At 43.6% G+C, this 27,265-nt stretch overlaps 1 protein-coding gene across 1 annotated transcript in view; it reads left to right on the plus strand.

Annotated features, from left to right (window-relative positions):
- The window catches only part of LOC121556964 (histone-lysine N-methyltransferase 2B-like), a 49,411-nt gene that overhangs the window by 9,378 nt on the left and 12,768 nt on the right, over positions 1-27,265 (plus strand). The window contains 23 exon segments of the mRNA XM_045212630.1: positions 49-4,548; positions 4,732-4,925; positions 5,153-5,266; positions 5,512-5,674; positions 5,824-6,058; positions 6,168-6,466; positions 6,640-6,743; positions 7,393-7,503; positions 8,724-8,837; positions 9,018-9,164; positions 9,557-9,767; positions 9,903-10,016; positions 21,375-21,559; positions 21,905-22,006; positions 22,166-22,276; positions 24,018-24,094; positions 25,208-25,443; positions 25,557-25,711; positions 25,944-26,081; positions 26,242-26,400; positions 26,501-26,618; positions 26,743-26,821; positions 26,914-27,074. Coding sequence (XP_045068565.1) covers positions 3,537-4,548; positions 4,732-4,925; positions 5,153-5,266; positions 5,512-5,674; positions 5,824-6,058; positions 6,168-6,466; positions 6,640-6,743; positions 7,393-7,503; positions 8,724-8,837; positions 9,018-9,164; positions 9,557-9,767; positions 9,903-10,016; positions 21,375-21,559; positions 21,905-22,006; positions 22,166-22,276; positions 24,018-24,094; positions 25,208-25,443; positions 25,557-25,711; positions 25,944-26,081; positions 26,242-26,400; positions 26,501-26,618; positions 26,743-26,821; positions 26,914-27,074 — 4,339 coding nt within the window. The 5' untranslated portion in view covers positions 49-3,536.

Raw genomic sequence — 27,265 nt, forward strand, 5'->3', positions numbered from 1 at the left:
TAGATATGATAGTAATTTCCTCTCTCATTTGTTCTTTTCCTCCATAAGGTGATCCTGTCAAAACCAAATCAAGAAGGATACGAGAGAAGCCACCTCTTGTATTCACCCCAAAAGAGATAGAGGAGTCTCCGACTCCTAAAGAAGATGCACAATCTTCACAAGAAGTCCACTGTGCAATTCCTCCAGATGCAGTGCCTTCCAAGGATGGTAGGAAGGGTTCAAAAAACAAGCACTCAAACCCAGCAAAGGAGAGGCGTCCTGCGAAAAACGGGGCAACGTCAACTCCAAGGATTACCATCAAGTTGGTGGCCAAGAAGACGGTGAGAAAGGAAAAGGGAGGACGTCAAAAATCTGTGGAGAAGCTGAAGGTAAAAGGATTTAATTTTCAGTCAAAAGCTAATGATGTCGAAGGTGACCAGATCTCCAGTACCCATGTCAAATTAAAGACAGAGACACAAGCTGATGAGGCACAGCATCTGAATGGCACTGAGGATGAGGGAGGCGGAGGAGCCATACCTGCAAGGAGGCGTGGTAGATCTGCCTCCAAGATCACTGACCCCTGTGTTCAAAGTGGGGCCAAAGTTGGGGAGGTTGATGACCAAAAATCAGAGGGGGGTAGAAAATCAACAGGCAAACAGGACATTGCACTGGAAAGTGGAAATGCGGAGCCAAAAACGGACATTAAGAAATTCAAACGGAAAGAAAGAACCGCAGAGGTTAGCACTGAAGTCAATAAACTGGTGATCCGAAGAAGAAATAGAACTACTAATCCACCCTCCGAAACACATGGAGGCCTTGTAACAGAATCAAAAAACCAGAGCAATGACAAAGTATGTCTGGCAGAGTCCTTGTTAGAGGTTTCAAGAATAGAGGAAGCCAAACCACCATCCAGAAAGAGTAGACGTAAACAAAGCAAGGCACATCAAGAAGAGAAGATGGTCACAGAAATCAATGTTCCATTAGCCACAGAACCTGAAAAGCAAATTTTTGAATCCAATGACGGTCTGGCTTTTAAAAATGACGATGATATAATCGGGATTCCAACTTTTAAGCTGATTAAAATCAGAAACCCCAAATTGGAAGGCTCATCTCGGTCTGACAGTAAGTGCTCCTCTCGTAAGAAAAAACGAAGCAAATTTGTGTGGACACTTACATTGGTTAAGGGGAAAAGCAAGGAAACCCTAGTGCAGGGCTCTGGAAATACTGTCAAAGGAACAGAGAAGCAGCGGAATACCACTGAATTGGACAAAGCCTCTCTTTTTGAACCCAGTGTGATCGAGAGTGTAGAGAACCCTGCAGCGAAAGAGGCCACGAGTTTTACCACCTCCAGAGATGCTGAGCACACACATAATGAGAGGTCTTCCAAGAAGAAGACTAAGGAGACTTCGTCTCTTGAGGATAAGTCCTCTCTTCATGTTGAAGTGGGACGGGTAACGCAACCACATCCAGAGGAGACCACTCAACCAACTGACTGTTGTGATACTGTGGCAAAGGCTGTTCCACCCCTTCAGATAAAAAAGGTATCCTCACCCGATAAACCTAAACGCTCAAAACCATCATTCTTGATCCAGCAAACTAGTCCTGCGCCTGAAGAAAAAAATATACTGGTAATCACAAAAGAGTCAATTGAAATTCTGGATGAAAAAATTACTTTATCAGACACAAATGCTGTGACTACTCCCAAAGCAAGGAGGAGAAGGTCGGCAAAGATTTCTACACCACGAAAGAAGCGTGGAAGTCATAAACCCTGGACAACCCACAAACACAAGCTTAATTTAAGTCCAAATGCGGAACATCCATCTGAGGAACCTGCCAGTGAAGCAGAACCACAGACCGATAAGGTGTTGAAGACTGAGGTTTCCACATTGTCTGTTGTCTCTAAACCTAGAAGGAGAAGAAGTTCGAGTGTTTCAGTTAGAAAGAGGCCAGGGAAGACACAGATGTTACCTGAACCCACTGAAACTCCAAACACAGAGTTAGCCTCATCTGAACCACAGACAGAGGAGGTCTCCACATTGTCTGTTATCTCTAAATCTAGAAGAAGAATACATTCTATCCTTTCAATTAGAAAGAAGTCAAGAAAGACATCAACATCATCTGAAACTCTGAACACCGAGATGGCCCCATCTGAACCGCAGACAGAGAAGGTCTCCACATTGTCTGTTGTCTCTAAACCTAGGAGAATACTTTCTAGCCTTTCAATTAGAAAGAAGTCAAGAAAGACACCAACATCATCTGAAACTCCAAACACAGAGATGGCCCCATCTGAACCACAGACAGAGGAGGTATCCAAATTGTCTGTTGTCTCTAAACCTAGGAGAATACATTCTAGCCTTTCAATTAGAAAGAAGTCAAGAAAGACACCAACATCATCTGAAACTCCAAACACAGAGATGGCCCCATTTGAACCACAGACAGAGGAGGTCTCCACATTGTCTGTTGTCTCTAAACCTAGGAGAATAACTTCTAGCCTTTCAATTAGAAAGAAGTCAAGAAAGACACCAACATCATCTGAAACTCCAAACACAGAGATGGCCCCATCTGAACCACAGACAGAGGAGGTCTCCACATTGGCTGTTGTCTCTAAACCTAGGAGAATACATTCTAGCCTTTCAATTAGAAAGAAGTCAAGAAAGACACTAACATCATCTGAAACTCCAAACACAGAGATGGCCCCATCTGAACCACAGACAGAGGAGGTCTCCACATTGTCTGTTGTCTCTAAACCTCGGAGAAGAACTTCTAGCCTTTCAATTAGAAAGAAGTCAAGAAAGACACCAACATCATCTGAAACTCCAAACACAGAGATGGCCCCATCTGAACCACAGACAGAGGATGTCTCCACATTGTCTGTTGTCTCTAAACCTAGGAGAAGAACTTCTAGCCTTTCAATTAGAAAGAAGTCAAGAAAGACACCAACATCATCTGAAACTCCAAACACAGAGATGGCCCCATCTGAACCACAGACAGAGGAGGTCTCCACATTGTCTGTTGTCTCTAAACCTAGAAGGAGAAGAAATTCTAGGATTTCAATTAGAAAGAGGTCAAGAAAGACACCAACATCATCTGAAACTCCAAACCTAGAATTAGCCCTATCTGAACCTGTGACTTTGGCTGACACTCAACCAGAGGTAAAGGTGGAGCCAGAGACCCAGCCAATAGTGAGTGGAAAGGTGCTGCTGTTAGAGCCCCCTGTTATTGAACAGACAGAACCATGCCGTCATAGAAGTCTGTTCAAACATGGCAAAAAGAAGCGAAGAGCCTTGATTGGACAGAGGCAGAAACAAAGGCAGAGGCCAAGAGGGATAAAGAGTGATGAGAGTAAATCGCCAGAAGGTAAGGTACCTGAAGCTGTTGAAGAGGTAGACCTAAAGGAAGTTTCCTCCCCAGAGGCTGCTTCCACACCGGCAAGCTCTAAACTCATTGGCATCCTCAAGACCAAGTACAGAAGGAAAAAGGTCCCCAATTCAAGCCTTCAGTTCCTTGGTACCAAAAGACCAAGAGCCAGGCCTAAAACTCTATCTAAGCAGGTAGAAATGGATCTCACCCAGCAAATTTTGGAGGAGCAGGATATACAAGACACTGTGGATGATGAACCACAGTCTGATGCTTTTGATGACCTGCCTGGTAAATCTAAGTACCTTAAAAACATAAAGCACTTCATCATGCCTGTTGTCAGTGCCCGGTCCTCACGGGTGATCAAGACTCCACAGAGGTTTATGGATGATGCTGGCATGTCCGTTTTGCCACGTAGAAACTCTCCGAAGAAAGGCCAACTATTCGGCTTACACCCACGCACTGGAAGGAAACGAGAAGATGGCACAGGTAGAGAGCTTACTCCTGATCTGCCTATCGACGAGGAAGAATTTCTAAATGAGGCGCAGTTAGATGTCGATTTGTTCTCAACTCAGGAACTTGACCAGGAAACCACTGACGTGAGTGACAGCTTATCCTCTGAAAAGCAGTCTGGAAAGAGGAAGTCCCTTTTGAGGAATCCCAGTTTCAAGTGGCATGTGCCAGGAGAGTCTGGTGAGGAGGTATATACACTGGACAAAACTCTACAGAGCGAGTATGAGACTTTACTTTTATCCAAAGAATTCCAAATTGCTTCTGACCCATCAACCGATCCCCAGGAGGTTCAGAAAAATAAAAGGCCCTACAAGTTCAACAAGCAAACATCTCACCTAAAGATGTACAAGCGACTGAAGAAGCTGCAACCAGGACTTCCCAAAAGGAGAATAAAAAATATGATGACAGATGGTGTTTGCAATACTCTTCAATCTTCTGTTCATGTGCTAGCGGAAGGTCTGGATGATGAAGTCAAGAGCATCTGTCTGAAGAAACATCCCACAATCACAGCTCCAAGCAAACCCAAATCGAAGCAAGGCAAATCCAAGCTCAAGATTGAGGACCTTGATAGTCCTGGGGTTGTGCGAAAAGTCTCTGTGTGTGTTCGGACTATGAACTCAAAGTTCTTAACATTTCAATATGGAGAACATGAGGAGTTGACAGAGGAAGACAAAATAAATGCAGAACAATGTCTTGCAGGTAAGCAAAGAGCTATCAATGAGCCATTTCATGCTGATAGTTGTTTAACATTAGCTTGCTTGATAAATAACTGCACATTATGTAAACTTGGTATTTTTGTTTGTTTGTATGTTACTTGGTTTTCACTGCTTAAACTACCCTGGAAAGTAAAGTGGCATACCTTTTGGACTTTCTCTGTCCCAGAAAAAGGAAAGCTTGAGCCAGAGGAGCTGCATCTGGACATGATCGCTGAGGCTGACCGTGCTGCTGCTGAGGAGAAAGGAGCCACCCAGAGAGTTCGCCTCACAGGGGCCAATAAGAGGATGTTCAATCTGCTCAAGAAAGCCAAGGTCCAGCTCAACAAGATCGACCAGCAGAAACAACTCAAGTCCTCAGGGGTAATAATTGTTTCACTCATGAAAATAATACACATCAAAATTGGCATGCAGACAGTTATTTTTTTGCAGTAAACAACATGCATGATGGGACTTTTTTCTGATACAGAATATGCTTTATGTTTCCCTTCATTGTCATTAAATAGGATGATATTCATTAACACCAATATTGTGATATCTCTGGAGAGCTTCCTGTGTAAGCCCATAGTGATGAAACATGTTACCTGCAGCTTCTATCAGGGCCTGCTGGCTCCAGAGATGCAGCTGGGAAGAGACAAAGGAGGAAACAGAAAGAGCAGCTTGAGCCTGCTGCCTCAAACATGACTGACCCTCCCCTGTCACAGGTATGGGCATATAAACACCATCCTGGTCTGTGCTGTTCTCTGCATGTTTTACGTTCAGTGTCTCAGTTTTGTTATTCAATGTGTCTGAATGTTACTTTTTCTTTCTCTTACTCAATAAAGTATCAGTGTGTTGTTTTTCCCTCACTAAGACCCACCAATTCTGGTCATAAATACATTTTTCATTGTGATGAATGAATGTGTCATAACAGCATCCCTCCCTGTCCCCCCTCTCTCCTTGTTAACAGGAGTTCCGCAGAGCGGGGGGTCCACGCATCAAGCATGTGTGCCGTGCAGCAGCTGTGGTGCTGGGCCAGCCTCGTGCGCTTGTGCCTGAAGATATGATCCCCAGACTCAGTGCTCTGCCACTGCATGAGAGAACTGGCATATCCCCCTCTGGCAAAAACCAAGGTAGAGCCTAAAGCTTTCAAAACTGATTATCAATGCAAATCTCTCAACAAACATTTTTGAGTGACATTCTGCGTTCTTGTCTTTCCACAGAATTTTCTTTGACTTTCCTATGAAAGATATCATAATTATATACCTTACATCTATTGCAGGTGGTCTGTCTCCCTCTGGGCCAGACAGCCCTGGGCTGCCGGATCAGAAGGTTACCAAGGTCAGGAAGTCGGGAGCAGGTTTTGCTAAACAAAAGAGCCTTGGACCGTTTGGGCTCCGCTCTCGGAGGTGTGGGATCTGCAAGGGCTGCAACCACGAGGAGGACTGTGGCGAGTGCATGAACTGCCTGGACAAACCCAAGTTTGGAGGACCCAATACGAAGCGACAGTGCTGCATGTAAGTGTGCTGCTCATCAGAATTGCAAAGGTGACCAACTCACATATATGATACTAAATTATATAGATTGAGTAGACAACTAAATGATCCATTTTTTCCCCTCCAAAAGATATAAAAGATGCGATCAGATTGAAGACCGAAAGGCACGTCGTCTGAGTGGCAAGTTCCCTAGAGGTCCTGGGAAGCGCAGGCGGCATTCCCTCAGCGTGGTTCAGTCCAGCAACGAGGAAGTTGATGGGATGGAGGTGGGGGACAGCCAGAGCCCGTCTGTGAGGAAGCAGCCACGGCGCTGTGTGAAGCCGCGCTCATACTTTGACCTGCTGGACTATGACTCCGACCTGGAGATTACTGTGGGCTCCAACTCTGCCTCCCCTGGCCGGAGGAGAGGCCCCGGCCCACGCAGCCAAGGTAGTAGTATAACATTATTGAGAAGTGATCATACAAAGGGATTTTCCTCTGTTTATTTAATATTGTCAGATCTTTTAGAAGATCCTGGTCAAAGCTGTGAGGGAATGCATTAACTCTGAAGTATTAACGCTGTATGTCTAATGACCACTGCAATGGTTCCTTTTCGTCTTTAGACTTTGTCTCTCTGGATGGATTCCTGGGAGACCTATCAGACGACGGCGTGAGACATCGCAGGCTGCACCACCGAATCCCTCCTGGTCGCCGTAAAACTGAGAAGGTAAATAATCACAACAGGGCTGCTGCTCTGATGCCACTGAGCAGGTGGTGCTTGAATTAACAATTTCTGGGTCTCCTAGGTGAATAACACAAAGGATCTGCACAACCCACTCCCCACCTCTCTCTCTCCAATCTCTCCTCTATCTTTCCACTCACTTCGTCTTCTCTCTGCTGCACCTTATGGTGGGATTCCCTGTCCTCTCTTCCTTCTCTCTCCTCCTCTCATTCTGAGTTAAGCTGCTGCTTGTTTATAGGTGCTCATGGCAGATAACGCTGGTGCTCTTTTGCTTTGGCCTCAGCAGTCCTACCCTTCACAGGCACAGCGGAGGCGGACAGGCCCGTGGAGCGGTGGTGTCTACAGCTGGCTGGACGATGACCACCAGGGAGAGAGAAGGTCAGAGGGGCTGTCGGCGGAGCAGCTATTGCTGCAGATGATGCAGTCCCCCCCACACCCACAGTCAGACCTGGAGCTATCCTCCTCCTACCCCGAGGACCAGGGGTCCCCCCACCCCTGGCGCCTGCTATCCCACACTGGGGCCACCCCGGGGTGGCCAAGGGCCAGGGCAAGGGTAGGGGGTGAGAGGGGAAGGATGTTGGTGGAGGCGGGGTGGGGACGAGCCCATTTTCATGCTCCGTCATATTTTTCCCAGAATCCTCTTGAGCAGACGCCACCCAGCGTCCTGGCCGCCCTGGCCAATGGATTCGACCAGAGGGAGAGGGAGCCCGCCGAGCCTACGCACAAGATCGGAGTGGATTTCAAGGTCGGATGCTTTTCTCTGACTCTTGTAGCTGTGGCTTTAGATATATAATTTACCAGTTAGCTACTGATTTTGCTTGTCAAGCCAATATAGAAAGATATACACTACCGTTCAAAAGTTTGGGGTCACTTAGAAATGTCCTTGTTTTCGAAAGAAAAGCAATTTTCATAACATCAAATTGATCATAAATACAGTGTAGACATTGTTAATGTTGTAAATGGCTATTGTAGCTGGAAACGGCTGACTTTTAATGGAATATCCACATAGGCGTGCAGAGGTCCATTATCAGCAATCATCAGTCTTAATTAAATAGTACCCGCAAAACACCAGTCTCAACGTCAACAGTGAAGAGGAGACTCCGGGATGCTGACCTTCTAGGCAGAGTTGCAAAGAAAAAGCCATATCTCAGACTGGCCAATAAAAATAAAAGATTAAGCTGGGGTGTCTGAGATAAGGGTTTTCTAATGATCAATTAGCCTTTTAAAATGATAAACTTGGATTAGCAAACACAACGTGCCATTGGAACACAGGACTGATGGTTGCTGATAATGGGCCTCCGTACGCCTATGTAGATATTCCATTAAAAATCAGCCGTTTCCAGCTACAATAGCAATTTTCAACAATAACAATGTCTACAGTGTATTTCAAATCAATTTGATGTTATTTTAATGGACAAAAAAAACTTTCTTTCGAAAACAAGGACATTTCTAAGTGACCCCAAACTTTTGAACTGTAGTGTAGGCCCAGTGCAAGTGCATTGATTTAGACAACTAAACTTGAGCCTTGCATTATAATTAAGCAATAAAGCTGAGGAGATGTGGTATATTGGCCAATATACCGGAAATTCCTGAGGTGCCTTATTGCTATTATAAACCGTTACCAACATAAATATAACAGTAAATAAGTCGTTTTGCATCATACCCGTGCTATATTGTATGCTAAATACACAGGAATGCTGTTTCAGCCAATCAGCATCCAGGACCCAAACTACTCATAATTTGCCATTATCATCAGGCTTTGTGTGTCTTTGGTTAGGTTTAGTTATGTAATTACATTATCTATCCACGGGATGTCAGTGTTCTTCTACATCAAGAGTCCAAAAGGCTGTTTCCCCATCTCTGTATCACCCACTCTGTATCACCCACTCCTGTGTCTGACTCTGTCCTGTGGCCTCAGCATGAGAGGTGAAAGCTGTGTCTAATCATCCCCTGTCTGCCCTGCAGGAGGACTGTGACCTCCAGAACGTGTGGATGATGGGAGGCCTGAGTATCCTAACCTCTGTGCCCCTCATGCCCCCCTGTGTATGCCTGCTGTGTGCCAGTAAAGGACAACAAGAGGTAAAGGCTCACAACATGGCTCTGTTATTACAATGTCCCATTGGAGGAATGTCTTTGTTTTCAACCCTGCTATTTGCTATAGGATGTTTTGACATGTAGGGTGTTTTGTCATTGAAGAAAATGGATCCACCATTGGAAAGTCTTAAACCTGCAGACCGTTGTCTGTTCCTATCCTAGCAGATGCTGTACTGCCAGGTGTGCTGTGAGCCCTTCCACCGGTTTTGCCTTGAGCCAACGGAGCGGCCCTCTGAGGAGAACAAGGAGAACTGGTGCTGTCGCCGCTGCAAGTGCTGCCACGTATGTGGCAGAAAAAACAAGCACTCCAAGGTATGGGTCCACACAAGGCCCCAGTCACTCCAGTCTCACCTGAGGACTTATCCACCTGGTCACTCGTTTTAGGCTATATCTAGGGCCTATAGTTAACCCAGAGACGGAAGAGGAAGCGAGACACTCCACTCAGTTTTTTTTCTGGTTCAATGAGAGTCAATGAACTAAGTAGACATGATCTAGCTGCTATTGCATTGGTGTCTATGGGAGAGACACTTAAGTAGACCGGAACTGACAATTTTTTTCAATTGTTAACGGCCTGAGTGTGATCTATCTTCATATATCCACATCTTTGGTTATCCCTGATCAGGAAGAAACTGTGACCCCGACATCAGTATAGCCACCAATCTATGTGTAACTCTGTAATACCATATCTCTCTGGTGTTCCTCAGCCTCTGCTGGAGTGTGACAGATGTCAGAACTGTTATCACCCTTCATGCCTGGGGCCTAACTACCCCAAACCCAACAAGAGGAGGAAGGCCTGGGTGTGTATGACGTGCATCAGGTGTAAAAGCTGTGGGGTTACACCAGGGAAGAGTTGGGACACAGAGTGGAACCACGATAAAGGACTCTGTCCGGACTGCACCAAGCTCCACGACCAAGGTGAGATGACGTGAGCACGCTGGGGAACTCAATCTGCAAACACAAATGTTAAAACATGATAAAAGACAAGTTCATTTCTTTGATTTCACTGTTCATATGGGATTGGCAGGATATTGACGATATCTCCCTCTAAAGGCAACTACTGTCCAATCTGCTTCAAGTGCTATGAGGACAGTGACTACGACAGTCAGATGATGCAGTGTGCCACCTGCAACCACTGGGTACATGCCAAGTGTGAGGACCTAACAGGTGAGTCTTCCAGTGTTACTCCCAACTTCTTCTGCTGTGTAACGGGTTCCCATGCTCAGCAGTACCTTTCACAGGGATGCAAACTTGAGCTGGGGTGCGCAGACAGTGATGGGAATTCTGTAGTTACATTTGTTTAATTATTGGAGCAGCTCGCAGTGCAAGCAAAGTGGATACATAATATTCGGTATCATGATACTTGGTCTGGTAGCACATTGTTAGTAAAGTGTTGGTATGGTGACAACCCCATTCTGATAATAGGCAGATTTTTTTTGCAGTTTACGTGCGAATAATTTCTGTCACCTTTTTAGGCCCTCACCAGTTTGCACTGAGGGTATAAAACATTATAAACACCTGCTCTTTCCATGACATGCCTGACCAGGTGAATCCAGGTGAAAGCTATAAGCCTACACCTTCAATCAGTGTACTCACCTCCCTGACGAAGGCCCTTCTCCCCCGATTGCTCAATTTGGCCGGGCGGCCAGCTCTAGGAAGAGTCTTGGTGGTTCCAAACTTCTTCCATTTAAGAATGATGAAGGGCACTGTGTTCTTGGGGACATTCTTGGGAAAGTATTCAGACCCGTTCCCTTTTTCCACATTTTGTTACATTACAGCCTTATTCTAAAGTTGATTAAATAACACATTTTCCTCATCAATCTACACACAATACCCCATAATCACAAAGTGGAAACAGGTTTTTAGAAATGTTTGCAAATGTATAAAAATAAAACATAACTTATTTACATAAGTATTCAGACCCTTTGCTATGAGACTCGAAATTGAGCTCAGGTGCAGCCTGTTTCCATTGATCATCCTTTAGATGTTTCTACAACATGATTGGAGTCCACCTGTGGTAAATTCTATTGATTGGACATGATTTGGAAAGGCACACACCTGTCTATAAGGTCCCACAGTTGGCAGTGCATGTCAGAGCAAAAACCAAGCCAAGAGGTCGAAGGAATTGTCCGTAGAGCTCCGAGACAGGATTGTGTTTGAGGCACGGATCTGGGAAAGGGTACCAAAACATTCCTGCAGCATTGAAGGTCCCCAAGAACACAGTGGCCTCCATCATTCTTAAATGGAAGAAGTTTGGAACCAGTGCTGGCCGCCCGGCCAAACTGAGCAATCAGGGGAGAAGGGCCTTGGTCAGGGAGGTGACCAAGAATCCGATGGTCATGCTGACAGAGCTCCAAAGTTCCCCTGTGGAGATGGAAGAACCTTCCAGAAGGACAACCATCTCTGCAGCACTCCACCAATCAGGCCTTTATGGTGGAGTGGCCAGACGGAAGACACCCCTCAGTAAAAGGCACATGACAGCCCGCTTGGAGTTTGCCAAAAGGCTCCAAAAGGACTCTGACCATGAGAAACAAGATTCTCTGGTCTGATGAAACCAAGATTGAACTCTTTGGCCTGAATGCCAAGCGTCATGTCTGGAGGAAACCAGGCACCATCCCTACGGTGAAGCATGGTGGTGGCAGCATCATGCTGTGGGGATGTTTTTCAGCGGCAGGGACTGGGAGACTAGTCAGGATCGAGGGAAAGATGAATGGAGCAAAGTACAGAGAGATCCTTGATGAAAACCTGCTCCAGAGCGCTCAGGACCTCAGACTGGACAATGACCCTAAGCACCCAGCCAAAACAACGCAGGAGTGTCCTTGAGTGGCCTAGCCAGAGCCCGGACTTGAACCCAATCTAACATCTCTGGAGAGACCTGAAAATAGCTGTGTAGCGATGCGCCCCATCCAACCTGACAGAGCTTGAGAGGATCTGCAGAGAAGAATGGGAGAAACTCCTCAAATACAGGTGTGCCAAGCTTGTAGGCGTCATACCCAAGAAGACTCAAGGCTGTAATTGCTGCCAAAGGTGCTTAAACAAAGTACTGGGTAAAGGGTCTGAATAGTTATGTAAATGTGATATTTCTGTTTTCTTTAATACATTTGCAAAAAAATCTAAACCTGTTTTTGCTTTGTCATTATGGGGTATTGATGAGGATTCTTTAAAAAAAAAAATCAATTTCAGAATAAGGCTATAACCTAACAAAATGTGGAAAAAGTCAAGGGGTCTGAATACTTTCCGAATGCACTGTATATTCCTTCCTCTCATTCCTCCAGCCAAATCACAGGTAGCTTTGCAAATATGAGCAAATCAGCCATTCTATGCAGTATTCTATTATACACTGATCAGTGTTATGTTCAATTAGTTTTTTTGAGTAGTGTGAATTTCACTGACAGGTTTTTGGAGAACGTTTAGAAAACTTGAACAAGCGTCCGGGGGAAGGGGAGAACAAGATGCTAGGCCACTGATTGTGTAATGGGACCAGTAGCATTAAAGAGCATTCAACAAATGACTCATCACAGTAACCACAGGAGTTTCCAATAAAGAACTAGTATGAAAGTTCTCTTGAATTACGTGGGTGATTCTCAAAATAGTTAGATGTGATGCCCTGATGTAATTTTCTGGCGAAAGGAGTTGTGAAAATGCACGACTAGAGTTCTGCTTTGTAGTGGGTTTTTTCTCCAGTTATGAGGAAGTTGACCTTTGCTCTGGCAGGAACATGTTTCTCACATTTTTGGTTTGTTTGTCTAGTTTCAGTTCGTTGTCCTTGGAATTGACACCATAGGCGAGGCGCATGCGGTTACCGATAGGACGCGTGGGGAGTGATTGGTCCCTTTATTCCAGACAAAACTGTGGTTATATGTAGAAACCAGACATCAAAGTTTAAATTAAGCCCATAAAATCGATAGATTAATATATCCCCAAGCACCTGGAAGAGAGTGAGTGGTCAGTTTTGTATAACAGCAAACCAGTCAGTTGGTAAAGTGACGCGGCGACACAACCATGGCTTCTCTCAGTGGAAAAGACAAGGAACAACTTGGAGATGCAAATGAGAGTAATGAACAGCTGAATGATATCCAGGAAAACATAGCTAAAATACTCTTGATGCTCACCAAAACAAACAAACTGTTACAATCTGTGGTGAAAACAGTAGATTTGCTCGAAAAGACACGCACCAACAAGACATGCCCAAAAGAGAACAAGATGACAAATTTATTGTTTTGGAAACAAAGCTGCTAACTTTGGAAGATTAATTGGACCAACAAGAAAATACTATAGAATGAGACGAAACAACATGAAAATATTGTCCTTACCGGAAGACGAGTAACAAGAAGACCCTTCCAGCGACGTGGTCATACTGATATCAGAGGAACTTGACGTGGGTCACCAGAGGATCTGGAACGATGCCATCTGTGAGAAATAGAAGCACGCAAAATACCCTTTGCATGGTAATCTTCAAGTTGTGGAACTATCAGACCAAAGTCAACATTCTGAATGCACAGGGGGGTAAGGAGATTAAAATCCATGGCCAATTCATTAGATTCATCCAGGACCTGTCTGCTAGGCTGCGATCAGACAGTTACTGGAGAAAGGAGGAATCAAAACTCCTCTCCGATTCCTGGCAGTGCTGTGGGTATGGAAGAGAAAGCAAAGGATGGAATTCACAAGTGCAGATGAGGCCCTTGACAAGCTGGAATAATCCCTTCCAGTGAAGGAGAGACCCCTGGTTTGAGGAAAAGAAGAAGCAGGAAAAGGTGATAAACACTCTAGGCTACATACAGGGATGCTAGGACCAGCACATCGTAAATTGAGACATTATTATTCCCCCCCTCCCCCCAATACAATCTATGCTCTACCTTCCCCAAGTTATTCTCCTTCTATATGAAGTAACGATTGAAGTAACCGATGCTAATGGGCTACATGGACATTGAAAAGACAATTAAAAAAGGGAAAAATAGCATGTACAGTGCCTTCAAAAAGTATTCACACCCCTCAACTTTTTCCACATTTACAGTGGGGAAAAAAAGTATTTAGTCAGCCACCAATTGTGCAAGTTCTCCCACTTAAAAAGATGAGAGAGGCCTGTAATTTTCATCATAGGTGCACGTCAACTATGACAGACAAAATGAGAAAAGAAATTCCTGAAAATCACATTGTAGGATTTTTAATGAATTTATTTGCAAATTATGGTGGAAAATAATACATATCCCAAATGAAATAAATGATCTCACTCAATACATTTTAATAGAAAGTTAGCAAAAATAGATAAGATCTTGCTACCATGGCAAGGTAAATCCCTGTCTATTTGTGGAAAATTCACCCTGAATAACTCTTTAGTATTATCCCAGTTTACCTTTTTGCTTACGGTCTTGCCTACGCCTAGCGAACAGTTTTTTAAATTATATGAGAAAAAAATATTCAATTTTATTTGGAACGGCAAGCCAGACAAAATTAAACGGGCCTATTTATATAATGAATATGAATTCGGAGGACAGAAATGATTAAATATTAAAGCATTACACCGATCACTAAAAGCTTCAGTCATACAAAATGTATACTTACTTCCGAACTGGTTCTCTAGCAAATTAGGAAGATTGTCTCACCAAATGTTCAAGAATGGTCTTTTTCCCTTTTTTCAGATTGCAACCTGTCACTTTCAGTTATTTGAAAAGGAAATAATCTCCCAAATATCACTTTCTAAAAGAAGCCATAGAAAATTGGTTGCAATTTCAATTTAATCCTCCAGAAACGACAGAACAAATAATGCAACAAATATTGTGGTTAAACTCAAATATACTAATTGATAAAAAAAACATTATTTTTTCAAAAAATGTTTTAAAAAGGTATAATCTTCATAAATTATATCATAGGTAGGACTGGTGGAGTTATGTCGCACATGCAGCTAACAAAAACATATGGAAATGTCTGCTCTACCCAAAATTACAACCAAATATTTGTAGCATTACCTCAAAAATGGAAGAGGAAAGTGGAAGGGGGAAAAAGTAAGGAACTTGTCTGTCGGCCTTGCATTAAAGAACATCATTGGTGTAAGAAAATGTGTGATAAATAAACTACACCAGTTTCATTTAAGGACCAAAGGATTGACAGCCGTCCCATATAGATTGCAAAATAGTTGGGAAGAGATTTCTGACGTACCGATTCCATGGCATAGTGTTTATGAACTGATACGCAAAACGACGCCAGATTCAAAACTTAGAATTTTTCAATTTAAATTATTGTACAAAATTCTTGCTACCAATAGAATGTTATTTATATGGGCGGTACAATCTTCAACAACCACAATAAATTGGGTGAATTTTGGCCCATTCCTCCTGACAGAACTGGTGTAACTGAGTCAGGTTTGTAGGCCTCCTTGCTAGCACACGCTTTTTCAGTCTGCCCACAAATTTTCTATAGGATTGAGGTCAGGGCTTTGTGATGGCCACTCCAATACCTTTACTTTGTTGTCCTTAAGCCATTTTGCCACAACTTTGGAAGTATGCTTGGGGTCATTGTCCATTTGGAAGACCCATTTGCGACCAAGCTTTAACTTCCTGACTGATGTCTTGAGATGTTGCTTCAATATATCCACATAATTTTCCTTCCTCATGATGCCAGCTATTTTGTGAAATGCACCAAGCCCTCCTGCAGCAAAGCACCCCCACAGCATGATGCTGCCACCCCCGTGCTTCACGGTTGGGATGGTGTTCTTTGGCTTGCAAGCAACCCCCTTTTTCCTCCAAACATAACGATGGTCATTATGGCCTAACAGTTCTATTTTTGTTTCATCACACCAGAGGACATTTCTCCAAAAAAGTACGATCTTTGTCCCCATGTGCAGTTGCAAACCGTAGTCTGGCTTTTTTTATGGCGGTTTTGGAGCAGTTGCTTCTTCCTTGCTGAGCGGCCTTTCAGGTTGTTGTTATAATAATAATAATAATAATAATAATAATAATAATTATTATTATTATTATTATTTCCATGTAGGACTTGTTTTACTGTGGATATAAATACTTTTGTACTTGTTTCCTCCAGCATCTTCACAAGGTCCTTTGCTGTTGTTCTGGGATTGATTTGCACTTTTCACACCAAAGTACGTTCATCTCTAGGAGACAGAACGCGTCTCCTTTCTGAGCGGTATGACGGCTGCGTGGTCCCATGGTGTTTATACTTGCGTACTATTGTTAGTACAGATGAACGGTGGTACCTTCGGGCATTTGAAATTGCTCCCAAGGATGAACCAGACTTCTGGAGGTCTACCATTTTCTTTCTGAGGTCTTGCCTTATTTAATTTTGATTTCCCCATGATGTCAAGCAAAGAGGCACTGAGTTTGAAGGTAGGCCTCAAAATACATCCACAGGTACACCTCCAATGGACTCAAATTATGTCAATTAGCCTATCAGAAGCTTCTAAAGCCATGACATCCTTTTCTGAAATAGTCCAAGCTGTTTAAAGGCACATTCAACATAGTGTATGTAAAGTTCTGACCCACTGGAATTGTGATACAGTGAATTATAAGTGAAGTAATGTCTGTAAACAATTGTTGGAAAAATTACTTGTGTCATGCACAAAGTAGATGTCCTAACCGACTTGCCAAAACTATTGTTTGTTAACAAGAAATGTGTCGAGTGGTTGAAAAATTAGTTTTAATGACTCCAACCTAAGTGAATGTAAACTTCCAACTTCAACTGTGTAATATATATATATATATATTTATTTATTTATTTGCGAGAGAAAAAACATATGGGGGATTGGAAGTGATGCAGACAATGTAATTGATGGAAGTTACAATCTATCTGCAATATTAAAGCTGATCTACCCCCCCCCTTTGCACGCCTGGATTGTACAATATTTGCACATTCTTTTTTAAATTCTTCAAGCTCTGTCAAGTTCATTGTTGATCACTGCTTGACAGCCATTTTCAAGTCTTGCATAGCATTTCAAGCAGATTTAAGTCAAAACTAACTAGGCCACTCGGGAACATTCAACATCGTTTTGGTAAGCAACTCCAGTGTATATTTGGCCTTGTGTTTTAGGTTATTGTCCTGCCGAAATATGAATTTGTCTCCCAGTATCTGTTGGAAAGCAGACTGAACCAGGTTTTCCTCTAGGGTTTTGCCTGTGCTTAGCTCTATTCCATTTATTTTTTATCCTAATAAACTCCCTAGTTGTTGCCGATGACAAGCATACCCATAACATGATGCAGCCACCACCATGCTTGAAAATATGAGAAGTGGTACTCAGTGATGTATTGTGTTGGATTTTCCCCAAACATAACACTTTGTATTCAGGACATAAAAGTAATTTATTTGTCAAATTTTTTGCAGTTTTACTTTAGTGCCTTACTGCAAACAGAATGAATGTTTTGGAGTATTTTTTATTCTATACAGGCTTCCTTCTTTTCACTCAGTCATTTAGTTAGTATTGTGGAGGAAGTACAATTTTGTTGATCCAGCCTCAGTTTTCTCCTATCACAACCATTAAACTCTGTAACTGTTTTAAAGTCTCGATTGGCCTCATGGTGAAATTCCTGAGCGGTTTCCTTCCTCTCTGCCAACTTTGTAGTGACTGGGTGTATTGATACACCATCCAAAGTGTAATTAATAACTTCACCATGCTCAAAGGAATATTCAATATCTGCTCTTTTTTTTCAAACCCATGTACCAATAGGTGCCCTTCTTTGTGAGGCATTGGAAAAACTCACTGGTCTTTGTGGTTTAATCGGTTTGAAATTCACTTCTCAACTGTGGGACCTTACAGATAATTGTGTGTGTGGGGTACAGAGATGAAATAGTCATTAAAATAATTCATAAAAAAATCATGTTAAACTCTATATTTACACACAGTCCATGCAACTTATTATGTGACTTGTTAAAACCCTTTCCTGCAGCCAAATTACCAAATCTCCCTCTAGTGGCCTCATGGGTGGAACGTTATTAATATTTGAATGAATAAATCCAGTGTTTCTATGTCAAATGGTTTTGTTATATTTTATTCTTCTGTGATGTATGTAAAGTGTAATATTGAGATGCAAACTGAAAATGTAATACATTTCAACTCTATATCTGACATGGTACAGGTGTCTTTTTTTTGTATTGCCCTTGACTGTGTGGGAGGTGTATACTTTTGTTTCAAAGTACACTGAAACAAAATGTAACCGCAACAATTTCAAAGATTTTACTGAGTTACAGTTCTTATAAGGAAATCAGTCAATTGAAATAATTAAGTTAGGCCCTAATCAATTGATTTCACATGACTGGGAATACAGATCACCATCCCTACGGTGAAGCATGGTGGTGGCAGCATCATGCTGTAGGGATGTTTTTCAGCGGCAGGGACTGGAGACTAGTCACTAGGGGCGTGGATCAGAAAACCAGTCAGTATTTGGTGTGACCACCATTTGCCTCATGCAGCGCATAGAGTTCAGTTTGTTGATTGTGGAATGTTGTCCCACACTCTTCAATGGCAGTGCGAAGTTGCTGGATATTGGCGGGAACTGGAACACACTGACATATACGTTGATCCAGAGCATACCAAACATGCTTAATGGGTGACAAGTCTGGTGAGTATGCAGGCCATGGAAGGACTGGGACATTTTCAGCTTCCAGGAATTGTGTACAGATCCTTGCGACATGGGGCCGTGCATTATCATGCTGAAACGTGATGACGGCGGATGAATGGCACGACAATGGGCCTCAGGATCTTGTCACGGTATATATATGCATTCAGATTGCCAGCGATAAAATGTAATTGTGTTCGTTGTCTGTAGCGTATGCCTGCCCATACCATAACCCCACCGCCACCAGGGGGCGCTCTGTTCACAACGTTGACATCAGCAAACCACTCGCCCACACGACGCCATACAATCGGTGTGCCATCTGCCCGGTGCAGTTGAAACCAGGATTCATCAGTGAAGAGCACACTTATTCAGCGTGCCAGTGGCCATCAAAGGGGAGCATTTGCCCACTGACGTCGGTTACCATTCCAAACTGCAGTCAGGTCAAAACCCTGGTGCGGACGACGAGCACACAGATGCACTTCCCTGTGATGGTTTCTGACAGTTTGTGCAGAAATTTTCGGTTGTGTAAACCCACAGTTTCATCAGCTGTCCAGGTGGCTGCTCTCAGACGGTCCCGCAGGTGAAGAAGCCGGGCTGGTGTGCTTACGCGTGGCCTCTGATTGTGAGGCCGGTTTGACTTACTGCCAAATTCTCTAAAATGACGTTGGAGGCGGCTTATGGTAGAGAATTGAACATTACATTATCTGGCAACAGCTCTGGTGGACATTCCTGCGGTCAGCATGCCAATTGCACGCTGCCTCAAAACTTGAGACATCTGTGGCATTGTCTTGTGTGACAAAACTGCACATTTCTATGGCCTTTCATTGTCCCCACAAGTTGCACCTGTGTAATGATCATGCTGTTTAATCAGCTTGTTGATATGCCACACCTGTCAGGAAGATGGATTATCTTGGCAAATGAGAAATGCTCACTAACAGGGATGCAAACAAATTTGTGCACAATTTGAGAGAAATAAGCTTTTTGTGCGTATGGACGTTTTTTTCTTGGAATTTTTATTTCAGCTCATGAAACATGGGACCAACACTTTACATGTTGCGTTTATATTTTTGTTCATTATAGATTTGTTTAAGATTACGAAGAAACACTCTGTGACACTGATTTAACCAACTGCAGTAAAAGGTTGAGGAAATGTTTGCTCCTGAGCCTATTTGGGCTTGCCATAACAAAGGGGTTGAATACTTATTGACTAGACATTTCAGCTTTTCATTTTTTTAATTAATTTGTACAGATTTTGAAAAACACAATTCTTCTTTGACATTTTGGGGTATTGTGTGTAGGCCAGTGACGACGACATCTCAATTTAATCCATTTTAAATTCAGGCTGTAACACAACAAAATGTGGAGAAAGTCAAGGGGTGTGAATATTTTCTGGAGGCACTGTATCTCTATTAGGGCTGACCCCATTTAGTGGACTGGTTGATGGGCTGTTGGTCGACCGAGATTTCTGTAGTCGAGCTGTCGCAAATATATGTATTTTTTCATGGTGCACATGACACCTTTTTTGATTCGCGCCTGTCTCAGTGGACTACTCCATTGCCGAGGCCACGAGGATGGCACAGTCCATAACTCCAAGACGTGCTACTGAAATTGTAAATGGTTATATTACATAAGAATAATGGTGCAACGCTAATAAATATAATATTTTATAACTAATGCTCTTTCTCCCGCGATGGATAGCGGTCGCTGTCCGCGGTTCTGAAACATAATCTTCAGTGCGCCATTGAATTGGTTCCTTTCCCTGTATGTTGCTATGTGCATAATAGCTAAGTTAACCAGCATACTGGTGTTGAGAACAATGTGGCGGAGGCAGCAGCTGAGTCGAGGAAACAGCCCTTGCCTTAATTGTCGTAAGAAAATTGAGGAGAGGGGAAACCCCAACTTAATTAGGTCTATAATCAATAGCCTAACACACCGGGCACGTGCCATTGCACGCATGTTGGTTTTGTCCACCCACACCAGACGCGGGTTGAAATATCAAAACGAACTCTGAACCAACTATATTCATTTGGGCAGATCGAAAAGCATGAAACATTTATGGCCATTTAGCTAGCTAGCTTGCTGTTGCTAGCTCACTTGCCCTGGGATATAAACATTGGGTTGTTATTTTACCTGAAATGCACAAGGTCCTCTACTCCGACAATTAATCCACAGATAAAAGGGTAAACAGAGTTGGTTTCTAGTAATCTCTGCTCCTTCAGGCTTCTTCTTCTTTGGACTTTATATGGTGGTTGGCAACCAACTTTAAGGTGCATTACCACCACCAACTGGACTGGAGTGTGGACCTCAGCTCATCTTTCAATCACCCACGTGGGTATATGCTCCTAAAAACCAATGAGGAGATGGGAGAGGCGGGACTTGCAGCACGTCAAGCGTCACAAATAGATCCAAGTTCTATTTTACCGCCTGGCATGTGATTATTATAGGCAATACGCCAGTCCCTATTGGTCACGTGCATGCAATGCATACATTTTTCATGTAAAGAGAGCAAGAGTTGAGGGAATAGGGAATGTTTTTCCTAAACAAATGAGGTATTTCGGTAACAGAACTTTTCAGCTTTGGCATGGACAGCGCAATAAACACATGCTGTGGTGTCTGTTTGCTGCAGCACGGAGGAGTGACTTGCTGTCGTTTATTTTAAAATGTTTTACTCAGCGTGGCCAATGGGCTCCCTCGTGAGTAATTTGTTTCTTAATTATTTAATTAAACAGTGTGCTTAAAGCGTCAGGCAAGCTCAGTTGATTTTATTCAAATGCATAGGGTGTGTCTATATATGGGAGAGAAAAAAAATGTAATGTCGAAAGAACAGACGACTTGGTCGACCAAGATAAAACATTTTTTGTCTGGGACAGCCCACATCTCAAGTTTATTACACACTGTTATGTCCCATGCTTTGATGTGGTGCCATGAAATGGTTCTGATGGTTGTCCGCCCCTCTCCCCTCTAGGTGACCTGTATGAGATTCTGTCCAGCCTGCCAGAGAGTGTAGCGTATTCCTGCCGGCCCTGCAGCCAGTCCCAGCCCAGCGCCTGGAGGGAGCTGCTCCACATGGAGCTGAGGGCTGGGATAGAGAAGGTGCTGGCATGCCTACTCACCTCCACCCTCACCCAGCACCTCATCGCCTGCTCACAGGTGAGAGATACCAGGCCGTACAATGCTTCTTGCCACAGGATGCTAAATGAGACAGGATGCGCAGGCTGAACATAGCAACAGGCGTTTTAACACCTGTCATGACTTGTAGTCAACCTACGTTTTGATGGGGCTTTTCTGAATAAATAATTTCAAAGAACGAGTGCAACGACTCTCTCCTCTCTTTTTTAAAGTTGATTAGCTGATATCAGATGTACATTTACAGACTGATATCTGCTAGGACTATTTGCATGGTCCTCTTGAACTGTTGCACATAAGTTCTCGTGTGGCTATATTTTCAGTGTTTCTCTGTAACATACTACATTTGTCCCTATTCCCCTCCCGTAGTGTGTGACCCAGGTTGACCCTGACAGTGGAGCGGAGGGCCAGCCAGCCTGTGACCTCCGTGCTGTGGGCAAGAAGTTTGACAAAGGCCTCTACACCACCCTGGTCAGTGTCTATCTATATAGTATCTGAATTGGCAGGACAGGATCTCTTCTACATTCAAACTCTCATTTGAAGGAAGATTTTAAAGGAAGAAGAATGAGTGTTACAAATTGTCAGCTAAATAACCATGTTTGTATGTTTCCATGTCTATTTATGTTGTAGAAATCGTTCCATGAAGATGTGGTGCAGGTGGTGCGGAGGCGTCTGGATCAGGAGGAGTCTCTCCCGGAGGACGAAAGGCCCACAGCCTTGGCTCGCTCCTACTACTTGAAGGTAATGCTGAGTACTCAGAGACGGCAACACTCTGGGAGGAAAACTCCTTACACAGGCAATCGTCCAGTACAAATCAGAAGTATTTACTTGACGATGTAGCTACAAGCACAGTGTACTTTCAGTATGACGGAAAAACAGTTGGTTGAACTATAAGTCTTCTGCAATGTTATCGGGTGTTTTTTTTTTAAACACAATTTTTTTTTTATCACACAAACATGTCATAATAAACGGATATACAAATGTTCTCACTACACTTGGCTGCACTTTGTCAACACAGCTGTTTTACACTCATCTTGCTTGAGACATTCTCAACTTATTTTGAAATATTGTGTATAGACTGTACACACTACCGTATTTTCCGCACTATAAGGCGCACTTAAAAGCCTTTAATTTTCTAAAAAAAACACAGTGCGCCTTATAATCCGGAGCGCCTTATATATGGATCAATTGGTTAATTGGTTGATCCATACTGGTTGTACACGGCGCTCAAGGCGCTCTGTCAAAATGTTTCAGTATGAAAAACCAACAAAAACAATTTAATAATAATGAAATGTTTCAGTACGACTGGTAAACTACAAAGCCGCACCGCTTGCAGCATTACGGCTACCGTAGTCAGTAAACACCGGTACTGTGCTTACTCACAGTCCCACACCACTTGTGTGTGTATAAAGACCCCCAAAATGGCACCTTTCAAGAGACACGCTTACGACGCAGAGTTCAAGCTCAAGGCTGTCGGTCACGCAGTAGAATATGGGAATAGAGCAGCAGCGAGAGAATTCAACATTAATGAATCAATGGTACGGAAGTGGAGGAAGCAAGAAGATGACCTGCGCCAAGTAAAGAAGACTAAACAGAGTTTCCGTTCAATTCGGACACTGAAGAAGAAGAATTCGAGGGATTCGTGGACGGGGAAAGCTTTACGTGTTATACGTAACTGAACCATGTTGAGTTATGCACTAACGTTTGATTTAGTGGTATCAGACTGTTTCTTTTACTACGTGTTTACTGAATCAGGGAAAAGTTCCCCTCCACGTTTGGGAGAAGAGTGAGCAAGGCTGGGAGATATTGTTAATATGCACATTAACGTTTGAACAACGTTACCATGGGAGTGAACGGAGTTGTCAGAACGCTTAATAAAGTTTGACTTTCTGACTGTTTTGTTGACATTCCCTTTAGCACAGCTCCATCTAGTGGATGCATAACGCAACCCCAGTCAAACGTTTGACTTCAGTATCTTCTATTCTATGCGCTTTATAATCCGGTGCGCCCTATATATGAAAACAGTTCTAAAATAGGCCATTCATTGAAGGTGCACCTTATAATCCGGTGCGCCTTATAGTGCGGAAAATTCGGTAGTTTTAATGTTTCATAAAGTTACAAATCAGAAGTTAGACTGAACACCGACACTTGAATACCCTCATCCTAACACAATGCATGGTCTGTACTCAGTCAGTCAGTGATGTCAGTCCTCAGTGCATGTCTTGTGGTGTCTAAGTTGTTCCATATGGCTGTCTAGTCAGCAGAACGGTATGTAATTGGGAATGAGTTATGGGGCTCTGTGGTTCTGGTGGTCATGACTCCCCTGGTGGTCATAGGTTCACTTGGTTCAAACTACAGTTATAGAAGATGGCTGAATCCAAGGACATTTGGAATGTTAATTTGAAAGAAAAAAGCTCTACATGTTTTAAAATGGCCAACAGGGGAGTCTAGATTCACCGTCTCCTCACTGTTCTCTCTGCAGCTTCTGGAGGAGGTCTTCAACTGGTTCAACAGTCAGGACCCCAAAGTGTGGGACCCCCGATCCAAAGACCTGCCTGTGTGAGTAGCAATCTGCTCCTCATATCTCCTTGTCCAGGGTATCTCAACTGGCGGCCCCCCAAAGTATTCCCACGCAAAATAGAGAAATATTTGGTTTTATACCAAAAAAAAGTTTTGAAATGATTGTTTTAGTCAAATATTATATCTGTTTGGGCTTCTTGCGGTCATTTTGCAGTCTACAAATGATTTGCAATTATATTCCGGCCCCCTGAACTCAGCATACGATTTACCAAGGGTCTTAGAAGGTTGTCTAAGTCGGTCTGGGAGTTATTTCTCAGATATTGGAATTTGGGCATTTAACGTGATGTCATCAGAAGTTGGCTCATATGGGAAGATTTTAATCCATCTTGAAATTCCAGTTTAACTTTGGGTTGTTGCGTATTGCTTCACTACTTCCCTGCAGTGATTCATGTGGAGTATTTCCCCATGAAGCAAGATAAGCCTAAATTCAGTGGAGCAACTGATTTATGTTTTCTGGTTTGCCGCGCATTTTTATGACACACCTGTTGTTCACATCCTGATGGGAAATCATAATTTGATTGACTTTACTGTCAACAAGGACCTTAAAGTGTGGGAACAGTCATTAAAATCCAGTTTGACAGGAAGTTACAGAAGTTAGTCTTGTAATTATTTTATTATTCTTTATGTTAAAACCAGGACAGTCCCCCTCCTCTCCCACACATTCCCAGTTCACATCCTTCCTTCTCTGCGACGGAGGACACAGAGTAGTGACTTCATTTAGCTCATTGTAGAGTGGTGCACAGAGTGGTAAAGGTAGAGTGGTAAGCTCAGGACCTGACCTGTCTGTCACCATCTTCTTGGGGAAAAGATTGATTCATAAACATGAATTGTTTGTTAATGTAAATGAGTGTAATCCATAATCAGCTAGATGTGAGCCACTGTCTGTTGTATACTCTTCTAGTCAAATCCTAACTTGAGTGTAACTGTGTGCGCATGTAACTCAGATGTTTGCCTAAATCATCCAAATTTGAGTTACGCGCTCGTAACTCAAGTTGGAATCTGGCACAGCATGACTCTAACACATGACTTGACTTCCTCTTCTTTCATCTCCTCACCCCTCCATTCCTCCATCCATTCCCTTTCCCATTGCAGTGGGATGCTGTCCCATGCGGTTCAGCCCCCCACCACTGAGCATGTGTACGCCCAGTGGCATGAGAGGGAGGAGCTACGGTCCAGGGCCCCTCTGGGGACCCTGCAGACGGAGAACGTACCACGCCTGGAGGTGAAACAAGAAGAGGTGCCTCACCCCACCACCCCACTGACCACAGAGCCAACCAGGGGCCTCCACTTCAGGAAAAACAGGGCTTTCAGGCTTAATAAACTCAAAGGTACTTCCCACAGCTGAGGGGAGGAAAAACAATGAGAAAGCAAATATTGAATCGACCAATTTCATAAGGGGATTGTTCTGGTTTTGGTGTGATGTCTTGCGTTTGTCCCTCAGGGAAAAGGGGAAGGGCCGGACGACAGTCCAAGTCTGAGGGACGGCCATCCAAGTCTGAGGGACGGCTGTCCAAGGCTGACCTAGACACAGGGTGGTCCAAGGACGACGGGAGGCAATGCTCACTGTGCCAAAAGTATGGAGATGCTAAGTCCAATGTGAGTAAGAACTAGGTTTCAGAACACTTCTGAGAAGACCTTCTCAAAAGTGACTTAAGGAATCACAGCATGGTGGAAAGAAACACAAACCGCGCTCTGACTTCAGAGCACTAAGCCTTCATACCCTTGTTCAACATAACAGCCCTTGACTCACAGGAAATTAAGTCAACAAATCCACACAGTAGGTAACCCACCAGGCCTGTATTTCTAACCTCCTCCGTGTGTCCCTCAGGAGGCGGGCAGGCTGCTGTACCTGGGCCAGAACGAATGGGCTCACATCAACTGCTCCATGTGGTCCGCAGAGGTGTTCGAGGAGGACAATGGCTCTCTGATGCATGTGCACAGTGCCGTCGCTAGGGGGCGCTTCATGGTGAGGCTTCACTTTATTTGTGCAGTGACATTCTTGTTTTTCCAGCAGCTGTAGTTTGTGTATCATTGTCCAATGTCCATCATCTCTCTCAAACTCATTATCCAGACCTATTCTCTTCTCCTGGACTGATCTAACCTGTCTGTGTCTCTTGTTCCCTCAGCGCTGTGAGCGCTGTAACCATACAGGTGCCACAGTGGGCTGCTGTCTGACCTCCTGCCAGAGCAACTACCACTTCATGTGTGCCCGCTCCCGCAACTGTGTATTCCAGGACGACAAGAAGGTCTACTGCTACAAACACAGAGACCTCATCAGTGGCAAGGTAAAGTCCTGGGACTACTCAGGTAGTGGGACTGTTATGTTTTAAAAAATCTTGAATGAGTTTCCTCACGCATGTGTGCATTGTTCTTGTTCCATTGCAGATGATCACTGGCCAAGGGTTTGAGGTGAATCGGAGGATGTACGTGGACTTTGATGGGATCAGTCTTCGCAGGAAGTTCTTGACCGGACTAGAGCCAGAAAACATCAATTTGATGATTGGTATGTTTTCTCGACACATTACATTGTAATTTGTAGCTCACTTGAGTACAGGTATCACAGTACAGTGGACACAGGACTGGTCATGGGTTATGCATATCTAATCATTGCTCTTTTCTGAATTCAGGCTCTTTGCAGATTGAAAAGCTAGGTATGCTGACTGAGCTGTCTGCAAAGCAAGGAAAACTTTTCCCAGTGGGTTACCAGTAAGTAGCAGCAATTAATAATGAAACAAATTGGCATGTTTAGACTTGGTTTCGTATGACTTCCTTTATTTGAACTCCTCCTCTCTCCCCAGGTGTTCTCGCTGGTACTGGAGCACGGTGAACCCACTGCGGCGATGCAAATACACGTGTACGATACGTGAGGTCCGACCGCCGGTCCCTGAGAAACCTGCTGAAGAAATGCCTGACAATGGAGAGAATAGCACTATAGCACACAGCCCCTGCCCCCAGTCAGGTGAGAGTCCTGGTAACACAACACTGCATCAAACCCTCGCTACTACACTGAACAAAAATATAAGCGCAACATGTAAAGTGTTGGTGCCATGTTTCATGAGCTGAAATAAAAGATCATACAAATTTTCCGTATGCTCAAAAGCTTATTTCGCTCAAATTCTGTGCACAAATTAGTTTACGTCCCTATTAGTC

Source organism: Coregonus clupeaformis, unplaced genomic scaffold, assembly GCF_020615455.1.
Source record: "Coregonus clupeaformis isolate EN_2021a unplaced genomic scaffold, ASM2061545v1 scaf0033, whole genome shotgun sequence".
Classification (NCBI taxonomy): Eukaryota; Metazoa; Chordata; class Actinopteri; order Salmoniformes; family Salmonidae; genus Coregonus; species Coregonus clupeaformis.